Source organism: Chelonoidis abingdonii, chromosome 1, assembly GCF_003597395.2.
Source record: "Chelonoidis abingdonii isolate Lonesome George chromosome 1, CheloAbing_2.0, whole genome shotgun sequence".
NCBI lineage: Eukaryota > Metazoa > Chordata > Testudines > Testudinidae > Chelonoidis > Chelonoidis abingdonii.
Window position 1 is genome coordinate 67,474,882 of NC_133769.1, and position 17,826 is coordinate 67,492,707.

The 17,826-nt window shown below is 41.9% G+C and overlaps 1 protein-coding gene across 14 annotated transcripts in view; it reads right to left on the minus strand.

Moving 5' to 3' along the window:
* GRIP1 (glutamate receptor interacting protein 1) overlaps positions 1–17,826 on the minus strand; it is a 607,764-nt gene that overhangs the window by 86,994 nt on the left and 502,944 nt on the right. For 7 of the 14 annotated variants that reach the window (XM_075066240.1, XM_075066257.1, XM_075066232.1 and 4 more), the window contains exons 8-11: positions 17,538–17,685; positions 15,429–15,598; positions 8,407–8,562; positions 7,619–7,771 (exon numbers count right to left, since the gene is read on the minus strand). In XM_075066240.1, the coding sequence (XP_074922341.1) occupies positions 7,619–7,771; positions 8,407–8,562; positions 15,429–15,598; positions 17,538–17,685 (627 nt within the window). Of the gene's footprint in view, positions 1–7,618; positions 7,775–8,406; positions 8,563–15,428; positions 15,599–17,537; positions 17,686–17,826 lie in introns of all 14 variants that reach the window. The other 7 variants (XM_075066258.1, XM_032788838.2, XM_032788835.2 and 4 more) reach the window with 3 other exon arrangements.

Below are 17,826 nucleotides of genomic sequence, written 5' to 3' on the forward strand. Positions count from 1 at the left end.
CCCTCAGCTTCCTTCATGACAGCTCTGATATTCGACTGAAATTAGGGCCTAATACTTACAGTGCTGAAACACTTTCAAATATATATTTTGTTCAGGTAGGTACAGAGTCTAAGTGTGACACCAAAGTTCAAAACATTTTAAAAAATCTGACAACCAATAAAACTCCACTGGAAGGTTTGCACAAACCTGCCACCCACCCACAGCTGCCAGTAAAGGGATACTCTCTGCCTAGCTTCTAGGGCAGTGGTCCCCAAACTGGGGTTCACGAAATATTACAGGGGGTTCTCAGGAAAAAATTCCCTAATGGTGGACAGAGCTATCCCTAGGTACCCCGGGCGCACGAGACCAGCAGCTCGGAGCTCCTGGACTTCCAAGAACTAAGCAGATCAAAGCAAGCATCTCTATCACACTGAGGAGATTTAAACTTCAAAAGACTCTTTATAAGAAATGGAAAGGGAGGTGGATATATTTTGCTGTTTTTAAAATTAAATAGGCAGCTAGTATTGTTTTTTAAATTATTATGAAGAACAAGTTTAAGCTTTGTTGTAACGTGTGTTGTTTGCCTGAACTGCTCAAGACCTGAATGTTGTGTAAGAGGAACTCTGAGTTGGCTTCTTAGATACATCTATGCTGTTTCACATCTGATACTTCTTGATGAAATATAGGAGCCTTGTCTTAGAACAGGCTTATTCAAGTGATACAAGCAACGAAAGTGAGGTCTTGGACGAGTGTTGCTGTTTTCATAATGTAATAAAAATAGTGTAATGATAAATAATAAGTGTATAATAAGCATGTCATAAAAACAAATTTTGTATTTCCAAGATCACTGCTTTTATAATTTATACTCAGGTAAAAGAGAAAAGCCCTAGAAATATTCATTTTTAGGAGGAGGTTCGCGAGACTTGACATTATGGTGAAGGGGGTTCACAGGTTGTTAAAGTTTGGGAACCACTGTTCCAGGGAGTGTGCAGTGAAGGCCCCAAAGCTTTAGTAACTGTGCAAGGCTTTCCGGGTCCTGTAGTTTAACTGCAGTAGGGATCAGACTGTGCCGTTTCCAACTACTTAAGGGACATCTAAAAGGTTCTGTGGATAGAGGAGGGGGCAGCCCTTGCATAGCAGCTCCCTCTTTTGGATGTCCAGGATATGTAGGTAGAAACAGCCACATGACACACTCTTGAAGAGACTGGTATGAAGGGAAGGAGGACTAAGAGTATCAGGCCTCCATCTTAAAAGACATCAAAGATGAATGGAGACATGGGGGATTGGTTAAGGCCTTCATTGGTTGGGATAGTTTGGATAAATATCTGAACTTTTGGATACTTCTGAGAACTGGAGTCCAAACCTTTGGAAACTTCCCTGTCCCTAAAATTTGTCTGGAGTTTGATTATTGTGTATTAGGGCTTTGAGTACTAATGGTATATTTCTGCAAGAAGAGCATGTAGGATACTGGCCCCAGTGACTCTGTGTTAATGCTGAGAGCTAGTTTATTGCATGCTTTTATACATACATTGAATATGCAAGTAGCTATTTTACTAAATGTTCCTATGTGTAATAACGTTGGCCTTTCTGGGGACTGGCTTACTATGTGCTATGCAATATGTGGATTTGTAATCTTGAAGATGGGGGTTGCATATCTTTATTCCCCTACAGTGCCTGAAGGAGGACAAGAATTATTAAAAGGTGAACAGGGGATTATTTTAGCTGCATAATTACAAGTTAGCAGGGGAACTCTGGCAAATGTAAAATGCTCCATATTCCTAGAGGCAGTGGAGAAATTAGTCAATGACAGTAAAACATGAGAGATGATTGTCATGGGATGTCCCATGCTGTTTCAGCCACTAACGGGTTAATAGGGAAACTATACCTAGGGTTGGCTGGTGGACTCACAACTACAATGGTAAAAGGACTGCAGAGCAGAAGGCTGAGAAGCCACAGAAAACAAGAACCTTCAGCAACAGGCCGGTGAGAAGCTGCCCAGGAGACCAGACCCTCTGGAGGAGGGGACTACAGGAGTGACTCGGAGGAACAGCCTGCAAGACAAGCCTGGTAGGAAGCAGCCAGGGAAACAGTTAAGAGGTGGGGAGAGTTTGGAGCCAACCGCTTTGTATAGGGTCCCTGGGCTGGAACCCAGAGGAGTGGCCGGGTCGGGGTTCCCTGCCAAACCTAGCAAGGGGGCTCATTAAGGCCCTCAACAAGTGAACCATACCTGAAGGGGTCAGGGACTGAGTACCTCTCATCTAGAGCCACTGGCCTCCTGAAGTATTGGGCTTTTTAACACCCTGAGAGGGGAAAGAACCATCAGGGACCTGGACAGAGAGCTGAGGTCAGAACAGGGAAGCAACAAGCAGGTTAGAAGGCAGGCAACATATCAAGAGGTAAACTGAGGCAGAGCTGCTGTGTCACCCAATCTTGCTGCGAGGCAGCACCAAAAATCAAAGGGATCACCAGCAATGAGGTTTTGTGAAAAACACATACAAACCGGGGATTCCCAAGACTATCTCTAATTCCTACCTGACGTGTGGCCACAAAAACCATCAAACACTCCTATATTTCATCAACCCTAGTATAAATTTCATCTATCCTATTTACATAGCCACACTGCACAGCATTGGGGGATTTAAACTCTACTCAAACAGTGGCATAATTGTTTTCTTAGTAAGCAAAATACTTCAAAGGTGAAAAAGCAGAGGAAGAGGAAAAAATAAGTGGCATAAATAAAGTACATGATGGCATGGAGGTGTCTTAAGTTTTCAGTTACATGTTTGGGAAGCCCTGTGTAAGTATTACAGTCATTGTAAACTCACAGCAATAAAATGTTTATAGTATCCTTTATTACCACGAGTTTGGGATGATCATATTAGTTATGCAGGTTTTTCTAACAAGGGGCAATGAAAACTTTATAGCACCCTTCACCAACATCTCTTCTCCCTTTCCCTCAGCAGACAGAGACTTATTACAACTTACATTTAAAACTGTCCTACAACAATCTGACTGTTTAGAAATTGGTCACCAAACCCAAAACAGATTGTGCAGGAAAAGGGCAACAATCTACGTCTGACATAAATCACTGTTGTCAAGCAGGGACATTTGACCAGTCTCCCATTAATTCCCTATAAAAGGAGCTGGCAGGCTTGTCCAAATTCTTCTGCTTGGCAGTGGAGGTGGCCATCTCTCTGAGGGACATAAGAATTGCCAGACTGAATCAGACCCTAAGGCCATTTAATGCAGTGTCCTGTCTATGACAATGGCCAGCACCAGATGCTTCAGAGGAAGGTGCAAGTAACACCAACAGACCCCAGTTGTCAGCAGGCAGGATTGAAACTGGGACCTCTGGAGCTTAGTGCGTGAGCTTCTACTTCATGAGCTAAAAGCCATATGGCCCTTAGCTAAGGCTGTAGAGCAAACTCATTAATCTTTAAGCGGTCTTGGTGCCACTAGATGGGACAGAACACCACACCCAGAAGGTGTGTGGTTATATAAGGACTCTGCAGGAGGCAGATGTGGGGGAATCTGATCAGATGTTATCAGATGTGGTGTAACCCCTCGCCTCGCTGCTTTAGATGTTATCCTAATCTCTATTTGTTAAGGACTTGTTTAAAACCTGAAGCATGAGGTTTAATATCACTTCCTGGGTTGGCTGCATCCCCCGTTTCTCCGTAATGCAGGAACCATTCTCAGATGTTGCCATGTGTATGTGATTAAAGGGTGAAAATCACCCCTGGGCAGAGTGTCAGTACAAGGCCCCGCCCATGTGCCACTTACACCTTTTTATGTTGACCCTCTGCACAAAGGAGAATTTGACTGAAAGATGTACGTTTATATGATTTTTTTACAATGTTTTTAATAGTGACGGCCTCCAGAGGCAAAAGAGGTAATAAAATTGCCTCAGATAATAGTTTCTTCAATTGCACAGAATGACCACAGTCTGACAGGGTACCATCATTTCAGGAAAGATTTTTGCCTTAGGCAGTATTTTACTGCTATCCCTTTCCAACTCAATTAGTATTTGTATAATAATCCCTCTGTCTCTCTGCATGCAGAGAGGGAGAAAGAGAGTCATACTTTATAATACTTAATCTTATCAATGCCACAATATGGATTCATGCTATATCTCCTAATGATCTTAAAGGATATATTAGCAGATGGTATGTCAAAACATGTACTGGATCAAATGGCTGACCAGATAAAAAAAATCTGATGAAGGGCAAAACTGTATGAAAAGAGTTGTACTTCTAAAGAAACAGGCAAACCCCCGACCCCTCAGTCTTACATGGAGTTATTTGCTATTTCAGAGATGATTTACATTGTCACAGCAAAATGGCAGTTTGTTGTCAATGGCAGATTTTTGAGAGGGCGTGGTGCTTTGTGTTGTGGTGAATTCCACAATTCCCCTCACTACCATCCCCAAGAGAAACTTGTTCAACAGTGGAAATAGTGAAAATGTATCTCTGACTAATGCTCCAATCCTGCAAGCTGAACCAAGCAGAAACACCCATTGACCTCAATAGATCTCCATGAGGGCCAACTCTTGTGTCTGTGCAGAGTCCAGTTGAAGTCAGTTGGGCTCTGTGCAGGTACAGAAGGTTCATCATTATGTATCAGATTGCAGAATCATGTGCAAAAACTCTCAGAATGAAAACCAGTAGTTTCACATGCTCTATTTAAAGTGGTCCTGGAGTTAGCAAAATAACTATATAAAAACAGTCCCTCTGGTCAATGTATCTGGTACCTATTTATCATGAAATGCCCAGGGAGATTAGAGAGACTATAAAAATAGAAAGCCCAGTAATAATGGAGGATTTCAATTATCCCCATATCGGCTGGGATACATACCACCTCAGGACAGGATGCAGAGATAAAATTTCTAGACACCGTTAATACCTGCTTCTTGGAGCAGCTTGTCCTGGACCCACAAGGGGAGAGGCATTTTTTGATTCAGTCTTAAGTGAAACCCAGGATCTGGTCCAAGAGGCAAATATAGCTGAACCACTCAGTAATAGCGACCATAATGCACATCTCTGTAGGGCAGAAGATACCAAAGAAACCCACCACAGTAGCATTTAACTTCAAAAAGGGAGAATACACAAAAATGAGAAAGCTAGTTAAACAGAAATTAAAAGCAACTAACAAGAGTGAAATGCCTGCAAGTTGCATGGAAACTATTTAAAACACCACAATAAAGGCTCAGACTAAATGTATACCCCAATCAAAACAGTAAGATCAGAAACCGGCTACCATGGCTAACCAACGGAATAAAAGAGGTGGTTAGAGGCAAAAGGCATCCTTCAAAAATTGGAAGTCAGATCCTACTGAGGAAAATAGTAAGGAGTATAAACTTTAGCAAGTCAAATATAAAAATATAATTAAGCAGACCAGAAGAGAATTTGAAGAATAACTAATAAAAAACAGAAAAACTAATAGCAAAACATATTTTAAGTACATCAAAAGCAGGAAAGCAGCCAAACAATCATTCGAGGATCAAGGTGCTAAAGGAGCACTAAAAGGCCATTGCACAGAAGCAACATTAATACTTTTGCATTGGTCTTCTCTGCAGAGGATGTGAGGGAGATTTGCTCAGCCGTGAGCCATTTTTTTAGGTGACATATCTGAGGGACTTTCCTAAATTGAGATGTCAATAGAAGTAGTTCTGGAACAACTTGATAACAATAAAAAATCACCAGGCTCCAGAGGTGATCCTGGCAATTAGAGGCCAGTTAGCCTAACTTCAGTATCAGGCTGGCGGAGTGAAATATCAGGACATATTGCACCCCAACCAAAGACCGGTCGGGATGCAGGACAAACACCTAAATATTGGGATGTCTGGTCACCCTAGCAGGGGGACAAGGGTGATCTTGTTGATACAGTGTAACTGGCTTTTCAGAAAGCCTTTGACAAAGTCCCACATCAAAGGCTCTAAAGCAAATTAATCAGTCATGGGATAAGAGAGAAGGCCCTCTCATGGACCAGTAACAGGTGAAAAGATAGGAAACAAAGAGTAAGAAAAAATGGTCAGTTTTCACAATGGAGAGAGATAAATAGTGTGGTTCCCCAAGAATCTGTTCTGAAACTAGCATTGTTAAACATACTCAACAATGATCTGATAAACAGAGGATAAACAGTGAGGTGGCAAAGTTTACAGACAATACAAAATTACTCAAGATAATTAAGTCCAAAGCTGACTGGAAAGAGTTACAAAGGGATCTCACTAAACTATGTGACTGGCAACAAAATGGCAGATGAAATTCATTGTTAGAAAAATGCAAAGTAGTGCACATTGGAAAACATAATTCCAACTATACATACTAAATGACGGCGTCTAATAGCTGTTACCACTCAAGAAACAGATCTTGAAGTCATTGTGGATAGTTCTGTGAAAACGTCTGCTCAACGTGCAGCAGCAACAAAAAAAAAGCTAATACAAAGTTAGGAACCATTAAGAAAGGGATAGATAAGACAGAAAATATCACAGGGCCACTATATAAATCCATGATACATCTACACCTTGAATAGTGCTTGCAGTTCTGGTCGCTCCATTTCACAAAAGATACACTAGAAATGGAAAAGTTAGAGACGGGCTACAAAAATGATTAGGGGGATGGAACAGCTTCCATATGAGAAGAGATTTAGAAGACTGGGACTGTTCAGCTTAGAACACAGATGACTAAGGGAGGATATAGTAGAGGTCTACAAAATCATGAATGGTGTGGACAAAGAGAATAAGGAAATTTTATTTACCCCTTCACATAAACACATGAATCAGAGGCACCCTATGAAATTAATAGGCAGCAAGTTTAAAACAAACATAAGGATGTACTTCATACAACGCAAGTCAACCTGTGGAACTTGTTGCCAGGAGATGTTGTGAAGGCCAAAAGTACAAGTGGGTTCAGAAAATAATTAGATAAGTTCATGGAGGAGAGCTCTATTAATGGCTGTTAGCCAGAGCAACCTCGTATATTAAAATGGTATGTATTTTTATGACTAATGATTTTAGATCCACCTCTACCCCGCTATAATGTGGCCCAGTGTAGCATGCTGCGGGGAGCCCCGGGCCCTTTAAATCCTGCTGGAGCCCTGCCACCACTACCCCACCGGGCTCGCCGACAATTTAAAGGGCCCGGACTCCCTGCAGTGGCTGGAGCCTGGTGCTCTTTAAAACACCACTAGAGCCCTGCTGCAGCTACCTCGATATAACGGGGTTTCAGCTATAACGTGGTAGAGATTTTTGGCTCCCCACGACCACGTTATAGCGGGTAGTGGTGTAGTTGCCTCATACAAACTGTGCTTAAGTATTGGAGGGGTCCAAAACTAGCACTGTATACTCATCCAGAGAGTACCGAAGCAAACTACACTAAAATTATATATATATTTTTAATCCTGGGTTACACAAACTAGAAGTAATCAACCCATTTTAGTGTTGGATGCCAACACTGCACATTGCTGATTCCTGCTCCCCAAATCAAACACATTGACACCTAAACTATTGCTGCTCTCCTGGCTACTTCTCTTTAATACGTTTACCAAAGTAAAACTGCAGCACATTTGGTGCCTTTTCTCTCCTCTTGTTTCCCCAGCCCCTGTCTGTTGCACACTTCGAATGACCGCTGTTACCACCTACATGAGCTTTTGAAGTCCTTCTTTTTCATTCGCCGCCTCATCATTGTTCCGCGTGGGCTGGTGGAGTAGATGCTGCGAGGTAGGGTCCCCATGTTCAGGGAACTCAGGCTGTATGCACTCACGGAGGTAGGAGAGAAGGACGAAGACACCAAAGCTGCTGTAAAAAATTGGACACTTGGCACATATCACTCTATAGCAGGGAACAGTGCAACATAAGCCTGTAACTCACTCATGAATCAGAGTGTATGTTGCACAAAAATGGTTTGTGTATCTAGCAACAAAGACATACATCAAACCTTAGCTGTGACCCTAAATAACAGCATAGCCAGAATTTCAACACCATGTGAGGCATAAAACGAACTAGGGACTAGCAAAGATACTGCAGACACAAAAATATGTACTATATACATTATTTTAAGCAAAGTACATAAAATAAATACTTTTGAGACAATGTAAATCAATGTGTCTGGCTAATGACTCTAAAAATGCCTTTTTAATAGGTGATTTCTGACATAACATTTGTAAGCCATTCTTCGCATTCAAAGATTATGTTGCACATAAGGTGCTGAAACCAAATGATCTAGTAATGTGGTTTAACAACCAGGTCACTAAGAATTTTCAAGCCTTTCCCCATCCACAAAGACTGTCCAATTAAAAAAAGAAAAAAGCAGAAGTTGTCAGAAATAACCTTGTCATAGTTACGAAAAAGTGTGAACTGAACTGAGAGAAGTATGAGAGGAAAAAGAAGAAAAAAAATATATGTCAGGAGGAAAAAGCGTGGAACATTACGAAGGTTTTTTTGAGGAGGCGTTTTCTGGAATTTCAAGGCTGGCATCCTGCAATGGTCAGGGTGGTAGGTGTTATAATTGTGGTAGGTGAGGAGGCTGCTGTGGTTGTTGGCACAGGAATCCCAGGTAAGTTGCCTGTTGCTCCTTTGAACCTTCACTGCCCGCATGAAGGGATGACAGGAAATACGAAAACAAAAAGGGACCAGAGAAGAGGGAGAGGTAACTGAATTGCATAAATAAAAAGTAACAAAAATGAAAGCAATTTGAAAAGGGGAAAAAATTAATGTGGCTTTGTCCCTTTTCTTGGTGATCAGCAAACACCGTGATCAACTTCACGGATGGAAACCTTTCATCTTCCCAGAAATAATGCCTCTTATGGTTTCCCCCTGCCCTCTTCCCCCCGCAAAAAAGATAAGTACTGAATCAATTTCTAATCTCCCTCTGGCCTTAAGAGCTAAGATTAAAAACTTTTTTGAAAAATACTTAAGTCAACATTATTGAGATGTATGCTATATGACTAGTAATTACAGGTTTGCACATCTCCACCTGCATTAGCAGGACTTGTATATATTAACAAGATAAAAAGGGACTATAAATCACATTTCCCATAATGACTTGAAGTGGTTTACATGTCAGTCATTTCAATTTTCTGCTATGACATTTTAATTTTGCAAGCATCCGTCACTGGTATTATACTACCCTGGGCAATAAACTACTTCACTCAGCCATCAACACAAAAATCCTATCTTGGGGCCTGATTAATAAGGACAAAGCAAAAGTCTAAAGTCACTATTTATGGTTTTGCAGCATGATCGTCAGATCTTTTCCTTTTCTGGATTAAAACTGAGACCATATTTGATTCGTACTCTCAGGTTTGTGCTCAAAATGGGAATTGCCAAAATTTGTCAAAAAAATAAATGGTGGGAGGGGGGAGAAGGGAATGGCACATGTTGATCGATTTGCCAAAAGTCAGGGGACTGTTCCTAAATTACACAAAATGGTGCAGATAATAGCCACCCTCATGTTTAGTACCAAGATGCACCTCTTGATGCACAGTGGTCTGTTCACTCTGAACAAAATGGAACAGTATTTTGTGACCTGGAGTCAGCGATTAATTTGCAATGAAAGAGGTGTTGTGGCTTAAACAATTAGGTGCCAGGCTCAAGCAATTTTTTAACTTTCATAACTGATGCAGCACCTGAGGTGCCGAGGCTATGAACTGCCAAGACTAAAGGCGTCAGGGTCAGCCCTGGCAAGCCCTAGAACAAATTAAGCACTTCTTGTAGTCACCGCTGGCTTCAACTTTGTATTGAAAGATGAGGTGGGATTTGTCAAACACTATGAACTGCATTTGGTCCAAGGCCTAACTATATGCCAGAGGAAGAGCTACAGTTTTTCTCTCTTTTATATTATAGAAGTAGGATTTCTTTCTTGGCTGAATACATTAAATCTTTTGTATCTAAATAGAGATTGCCCTCTCTCCCCCGCCCCAACCCCAGTGGAATGTTTCATTACAACAAAGGGTAGGTGAGGGAAGGTAAAAGGAATGTATTGGACTTCAAAAAAAAATATGTTTTGCCAACACCATTTTATAAACCATCTGAGGGTCACCTGCAGTGAAATTAGGACATTCAGTTCCTGGACAGAACCACTAAGCTTCACTTCAAAAGACCAATGCCTGAATAGCTCGCCAATCTAATTCTAATAAAAGTAACCATGAAGAAGTCTATAAAACTTGCATATCAAGCAGGGTAATGTGGCCAGAAAAATCCCAGCAGCCCTAGTAACAGTCTCTCTCAATATTTTAATGAATCAAACTTACTGCAGTTTCCTATCATAACTTTTCAAATTCAACTGATTCTTCTTCTGATAATCTATATCAATTTCTGAGCTTTAACTGCGGTATAAAAATTAAAATCTGATAAGGATAATATGGCCAGGAGGATTTTCATTATATTCAGGTTGCTATGAGCCCTGTTTAATTAAAAAGGTTGCTTCCAGCAGGAAATTATCTGGCAGCTCTTGATTTTTTTTCTCTTGAACTGTGGATAGGTGTAAAAAGTGTCCTATGAGGTGGAAAGTCCATACAAATTAAGTTTCCATATCTTGTAGAACGATCATTCCAATTCAATAAGAATTCTGTATAAACCTATAGCATGTACATTAGTAATTCATTAAGCGATACCGGCCCAGGACTTCTTAATGCTGCAGTAAAATTTATGGGGCAGCAGTAGACAAAGGAATGAGCTTGACATCACAGTATAAAAGAAAAAAACCTTAAAAACAAATCAGGTCTCTTGAGCTCTCTCTTTTTTTTTTGGAGAGGGAGAGGGGGGCACTCAACTCTTTATTCTTCCATTAACTCTCTTTAGATATTTTACTTTGATTTTGGGTTGGGTGTGGGTTTTTTTTTTTTTTTTTTGCCAGTTCATAACTTAGAGCACATTCTAGGGCAAATGATAACTGCGTTCAACAGCAAGAGCCTTAATGACTCAACAGATCATAGAATCATAGAATATTGTGATGCAAAGTAGTTTTATATCATCCAATCCATCTCTCAGCCAATGAAGGACTGTTCCCAAGGCTACATTTCTTTCCATAAAGCATGTTTCCTCTTGAGTAGACTGTAGTTTTTAAGTACCACCACCTGGGAATCTATACTCAAAACATTTGGGCTCTTCTGGATAATTTAAGGCAGCTGCCTCATTGTCTAGGGAGAGCTCCCCTAGAAAGACATCCTTGCATACATGTCACTGAATCCTCTTGATGTCATTTCACAAAGCTCAGTCCCCATATGCAGCACAACAACTATATGGGCCTCCAGATTGTAGCTGCACTAGCTGAAGGCAAATGGTATATAACAGAAGCCTTGAAGAAAGACCTTGAAGTATTTAGCATTGTCTTAAAAAGCAAATTGTAATCAGCTTACAAACAGATTGCTACCGAATAGAATTTTTTGTCCATGGTACTCAACTTTCAACAGAAGAGAGCCACTTCATCCTCAAAGGGAGTTTCAAACAGCCACAAAATAGCCACATGTGACATCTTTGCCTCCTAATGTTGCATAGTTTGTAACATACTGGCACAACTGTATGGTAGGGAAATCATCAACTGTGGTCTCCCCTCCCCCACCTCTCTACAGCTTTTGAGGATAGGTTTCGTCCCTCACTTTCTCTCGTCCCTCCAGACTGCTGGGCAGAAGAGGGATGGAGACCCAACTGGAAGATGGCAGAACATGGAATCTCAGGAGCTACTCTTCATTTATCCCAGTAGGGGAGAAACTAAGTGGCATCCAAAACACTAGTTCATCAGTTCACAGCTTGCTGCTCTCTAGTAAAATGAATAGACCATAGATCAGGTGCCTATTTAGGGAGCTACATTTAGCCATGTATCTACCAGCATTTCTTATCACTGAAGTATCTAGGCCTATAAAACAGACTCTTGACCAAAGAAGCCACAGGTTTAGTATTGCTGTCTTTGGCACTAAAATGCAGTCTCTCACTACAGCATAGATATCCCAGTGCCATAGGTATCTCTCTCTCTCATATTTCTGCTGAAGATATAAAATATTATGAGACTGAATTTATCTGTGGATAATTGAGATTAACCACTTTTCATAATTCTCCAATCTACAAGATATGCACTCCCCATATTTGGGCTGAATAACAACACATGTCACATGTCTGGTTGGAAAAGTTCCTTTCTGCATAGCATTATAACATAACATCAGAAAATAGTAAACTGAACTAGGGTAGGGACTTTGGGGAAGTGTCCATAAACAAACATTACAATTTGTAAAGTATCAGAGGGGTAGCTGTGTTAGTCTGGATCTGTAAAAGCAAAGAAAAGAATCCTGTCGCACCTTATAGACTAACAGATGTTTTGGAGGCTGAGCTTTCGTGGGTGAATACCCACTTCGTCAGATGCATGTAGCGGAAATTTCCAGGGGCAGAGGTGTGTGTGTGTGTGTGTGTATATATATATATATATATATATATATATGCGAGTCCAGTTTGGCCGATGTACATAGCAGAGGGGCATTGCTGGCATATGATGGCGTATATTACATTGGTGGACGTGCAGGTGAATGAACCGGTGATGGTGTGGCTGATCTGGTTAGGTCCTGTGATGGTGTCGCTGGTGTAGATATGTGGGCAGAGTTGGCATCGAGGTTTGTTGCATGGATTGGTTCCTGAGCTAGAGTTACTATGGTGCGGTGTGCAGTTACTGGAGAATATGTTTCAGGTTGGCAGGTTGTCTGTGGGCGAGGACTGGCCTGCCACCCAAGGCCTGTGAAAGTGTGGATCATTGTCCAGGATGGGTTGTAGATCCCTGATGATGCGTTGGAGGGGTTTTAGCTGGGGACTGTATGTGATGGCCAGTGGAGTCCTGTTGGTTTCTTTCTTGGGTTTGTCTTGCAGTAGGAGGCTTCTGGGTACACGTCTGGCTCTGTTGATCTGTTTCCTTATTTCCTCGTGCGGGTATTGTAGTTTTGAGAATGCTTGGTGGAGATTTTGTAGGTGTTGGTCTCTGTCTGAGGGGTTAGAGCAGATGCGGTTGTACCTCAGTGCTTGGCTGTAGACAATGGATCGTGTGATGTGCCCGGGATGGAAGCTGGAGGCATGAAGGTAGGCATAGCGGTCGGTAGGTTTCGGTATAGGGTGGTGTTAATGTGACCATCACTTATTTGCACCGTGGTGTCTAGGAAGTGGACCTCCCGTGTAGATTGGTCCAGGCTGAGGTTGATGGTGGGGTGGAAGCTGTTGAAATCGTGGTGGAATTTTTCCAGAGTCTCCTTCCCATGGGTCCAGATGATGAAGATGTCATCAATGTAGCGTAGGTAGAGAAGGGGCGTGAGTGGACGAGAGCTGAGGAAGCTATGTTTCCAGGTCGGCCATAAAAATATTGGCATCCATTGTTGGGCCATTGCGGGTCTCCATGAAGCTGTGCCACTGATCTGGACTCTTATCAGACCTTGCCATCAAACTCCCAAATAGTTGTGTGATTTCCTGAGGAAACTACAATGCATTGGTGACCTTCCAGAAAACACCATCCTAGCCACCATGGATGTAGAGGCTCTCTACACAAACATCCCACACACAGATGGAATACAAGCTGTCAGGAACAGTATCCCTGATGATGCCACAGCACAACTGTGCTGCTGAGCTCTGTGCCTTTATCCTCACACACAACTATTTCAAATTTGATGACTGAATATATACCTCCAGATCAGTGGCACCAGCTATGGGCACCCGCATGGCCCCACAATATGCCAATATTTTTATGGCCGACCTGGAACAACGCTTCCTCAGCTCTCGTCCACTCACGCCCTTTCTCCTGGTACATTGATGACATCTTCATCATCTGGACTTCATGGGAAGGAGACTCTGGAAAAATTCCACCACGATTTCAACAGCTTCCACCCACCATCAACCTCAGCCTGGACCAATCTACACGGGAGGTCCACTTCCTAGACACCACGGTGCAAATAAGTGATGGTCACATTAACACCACCCTATACCGAAAACCTACCGACCGCTATGCCTACCTTCATGCCTCCAGCTTCCATCCCGGGCACATCACACACGATCCATTGTCTACAGCCAAGCACTGAGGTACAACCGCATCTGCTCTAACCCCTCAGACAGAGACCAACACCTACAAAATCTCCACCAAGCATTCTCAAAACTACAATACCCGCACGAGGAAATAAGGAAACAGATCAACAGAGCCAGACGTGTACCCAGAAGCCCTACTGCAAGACAAACCCAAAGAAAGAAACCAACAGGACTCCACTGGCCATCACATACAGTCCCCAGCTAAAACCCCTCCAACGCATCATCAGGGATCTACAACCCATCCTGGACAATGATCCCACACTTTCACAGGCCTTGGGTGGCAGGCCAGTCCTCGCCACAGACAACCTGCCAACCTGAACATATTCTCACCAGTAACTGCACACCACACCATAGTAACTCTAGCTCAGGAACCAATCCATGCAACAAACCTCGATGCCAACTCTGCCCACATATCTACACCAGCGACACCATCACAGGACCTAACCAGATCAGCCACACCATCACCGGTTCATTCACCTGCACGTCCACCAATGTAATATACGCCATCATATGCCAGCAATGCCCCTCTGCTATGTACATCGGCCAAACTGGACAGTCTCTACGGAAAAGGATAAATGGACACAAATCAGATATTAGGAATGGCAATATACAAAAACCTGTAGGAGAACACTTCAACACTCCCTGGCCACACTACACACACACACACACACACACACACACACACACACACCTGCCCCTGGAAATTTCCACTACATGCATCTGACGAAGTGGGTATTCACTCACGAAAGCTCATGCTCCAAAACATCTGTTAGTCTATAAGGTGCCACAGGATTCTTCACTGCTTTTACAATTTGTAAGTATCTAAACTGGGCAGCAGAATACTTTGAAAAGCTCCCTTGAGAAGGATGGCAGTCAATGACAATGTTATTAATAGGAGAAATTCAGTCTTTTGGAAATATTTTGAGAGAAAGGAGCCTCAAGAACCTGTCAGGGTTTACAGAAAGTAGGTCAATCCATGGGCATTCATAATACCCTTCAAAGTGAATATGCTTAAAGCAGGTGTTAATGATCCATATTATTTTTTCCATTTTGAGAAACTATTCAGAGTATAATTCACTGAATTCATAGATACTTAGCTTATTTTCTTTAATATAACTACAAAAGGTATATTCACCAACTCTCTTTTTTTAATATGACTGGAACTATGCAGAGCCACTTTCAGCAAAACATTTTCTCCTTATTTTCACAGATTTCTGAAGATAGATTGAGATAAACAAACAGTACACAGATTGCAAGGGGTTTTCAGAAGTATAACCCGGAGAGCTCATAAGAAAGGTTTCAGATAAAATTGCCTTAATATCTTTCCCCCCAAGTTACAGCAATGGCAGTAGATATGAACATGCAAGAAATACTAAGTGGGATCTAGTGCTACAGATCCCCTTACCATGTTCTGCTCCCTTCAATGCTAGCCGAGTCTGATGGTGAGGAAGGATCTCAAGTTTGACATTGTCTGCTGTATTAGCCAAGAACTGTGTTGCTTCTGCCAATGTACAGTACTCCATGCTGGTACCATCGATGGACAGAATATGGTCTCCTACGTGTAATGCACCACATCTATACAAAGAGAGAAAAACTCAGTATGATAAAGTGTGCTCTTTGCTTGGTATATGAGTTTTATAGCTTTCAAATTGGTCATGGCAATTATGAGACTGTACATTTTTAGAGACAAAAAATTAATATTTTTATAAGGATTGTCATTGGACAAACTTTAAGTCTATTAGTTCAAATCTTAAATACAATTCGGTAAATACAGGGTATGTCAAGACATCACTCACAGAACTGGAATGGGGTACTAGTTGATTACTAGTATATGCGTGAATGGCAGCAGAATAAATGAGAAGAGCTTAAGGAGACTCAGCAAGCCTGCTCATATCCCTCACACAAGCACCCAGTTCATCATTTTTTGAGTTATTCATAGTTAAACATTTATTAGTACAAAAGCTGTAAATGATGATGAAATTATGCAGTAGTCAAACAAATAATGAAACCAGGGCTGGCATGGTGACTCTAGGAGTGGGGTGGGGAGGGGGCTAGCTGCTACATCTTGCTGCACTCAAGAGACTGGCTACTGGATGAGTTGAGAAATGCAAACACAGCAGTCAGCATCCCGACGTACCAGTCAAGTGGACAGCTCCTTTAATTGGTTACCCCCTGTGGAATGGGAGAAAACAGAGGGAGAAAATTAAAGCATCCTGAACCATTGAGCTGGAGAACCCCTCTGGATCAATGGCCGTCACTCTCAAAGGTTCTACTGTAGGGTAAAGCCCACAGTGGAGCTGTAGACTCACTGTTACAAGTGGGTGCTACTAACAGCACCATTGTCAAAGAGGAATTACAAGGAAGGGTGACTGGGGACATGCAGGAGAAATTTGCTGCTGAAGTGTAATATTTAAGGCAAATTTAAAAAAAAAAAATCCCACAACTTTACTAGAGAGGTTGCACCATCTGGAGCAGTGGTGGGCAAACTGTGGCCTATCAAGGTAATCCACTGGCGGGCCGTCAGACAGTTTATTTACATTTGCACAGCTGCCTGCAGCTCCCAGTGAAAGTGGTTTGCCGTTCCCAGCCAATGGGAGCTGTGGGAAGTGGCACAGGGATGTGCTGGCCACCTCTACTAACCTTGAACTGCAGCCACTGGGAGCTGCAGGTGGCTGTGCAAATGTAAACAAATTGTCTGGTGGCTCGCCAGCGGATTACCCTGACGGGCTGCATGAGACCCGTGGGCCACAGATTGCGCATCACTGATCTGGGGGAAAGTATCTAATCTCATTTTCCCCCCGTTTGTAAATATAATTTTATCTCACGATGATGGAATTTTTCAAATGGAGCTGAAAAGGGGATTTTCCTTATAAAATAACTCTAAAATACAGAAGCCAGTCTTTCTAATACCTCAGTGGTATTCTAAAATCTTAATAAGAAAAAAATCCAGGTATAAAGAGTTTCATTTCACTGTGCCACAAGAATGAACAATGCACCCTAAAAGAGCACTTCATGGTTGCTAAGTCTCAAAATTTACTTACTTTGACAGATGTTTCATACTGAGGGACTTCCTTTAAGAATTGCAGCAGGGTATTTATTTTTAATGCTTATCACTGCTGCAGCATTATATTTGAAAAAACCAAGCAAACCTTCAAATTACTCTGCAGCACAGCATAAGCAAACAGGTTCAGACATACTAGAAAGAGGAGACAGTGGTTTTTTATGGGATAACATAGGATATTGGTGGGAGTTGGTTTGTTTTTTTCTGTAGCTTAATGCCGTGTGAATGAGCAAAAGTAAAATGGTGTCTGGGAATCTTTTTAAAAGCTCTACATTATAGAGCTACTGTTTGCCAAGAGGGGTTAATTTTAAGCTCTAACAACCTTGAGAGAGTCTTCTTCAGTCAAATTCATCTAAAATGCCAAGGGAAGTTTTTTTAAACAGCAACAAAAATACTGATAAGATATAAAATGGATGCATAATCCTATAACGTAGGGCCTTCTGTAGCACTCACCTGTCTGCAAAACTTGCAGATTTGATTTTGTCTATGACAATGACCTGTTTGTTGCAGCACATCGAGGTAGTTAGTGCAACCCCAAGAGCAGCACCAGGAGTTTTGGCAACTTCAACTAGCAATGGTCCAGATGCTGTTGCTACCGAATCTGTTAAAATCAGACCAAAAAGAGTATTTCAGTATTACATCAATTTGGTATCTGTGCCATTTTCATATTTCATTTTCACAGAAAATTTCTACAACTACTGTATTTATCTAGGCTGCAAACAGGAAAACCACATTGGATTGG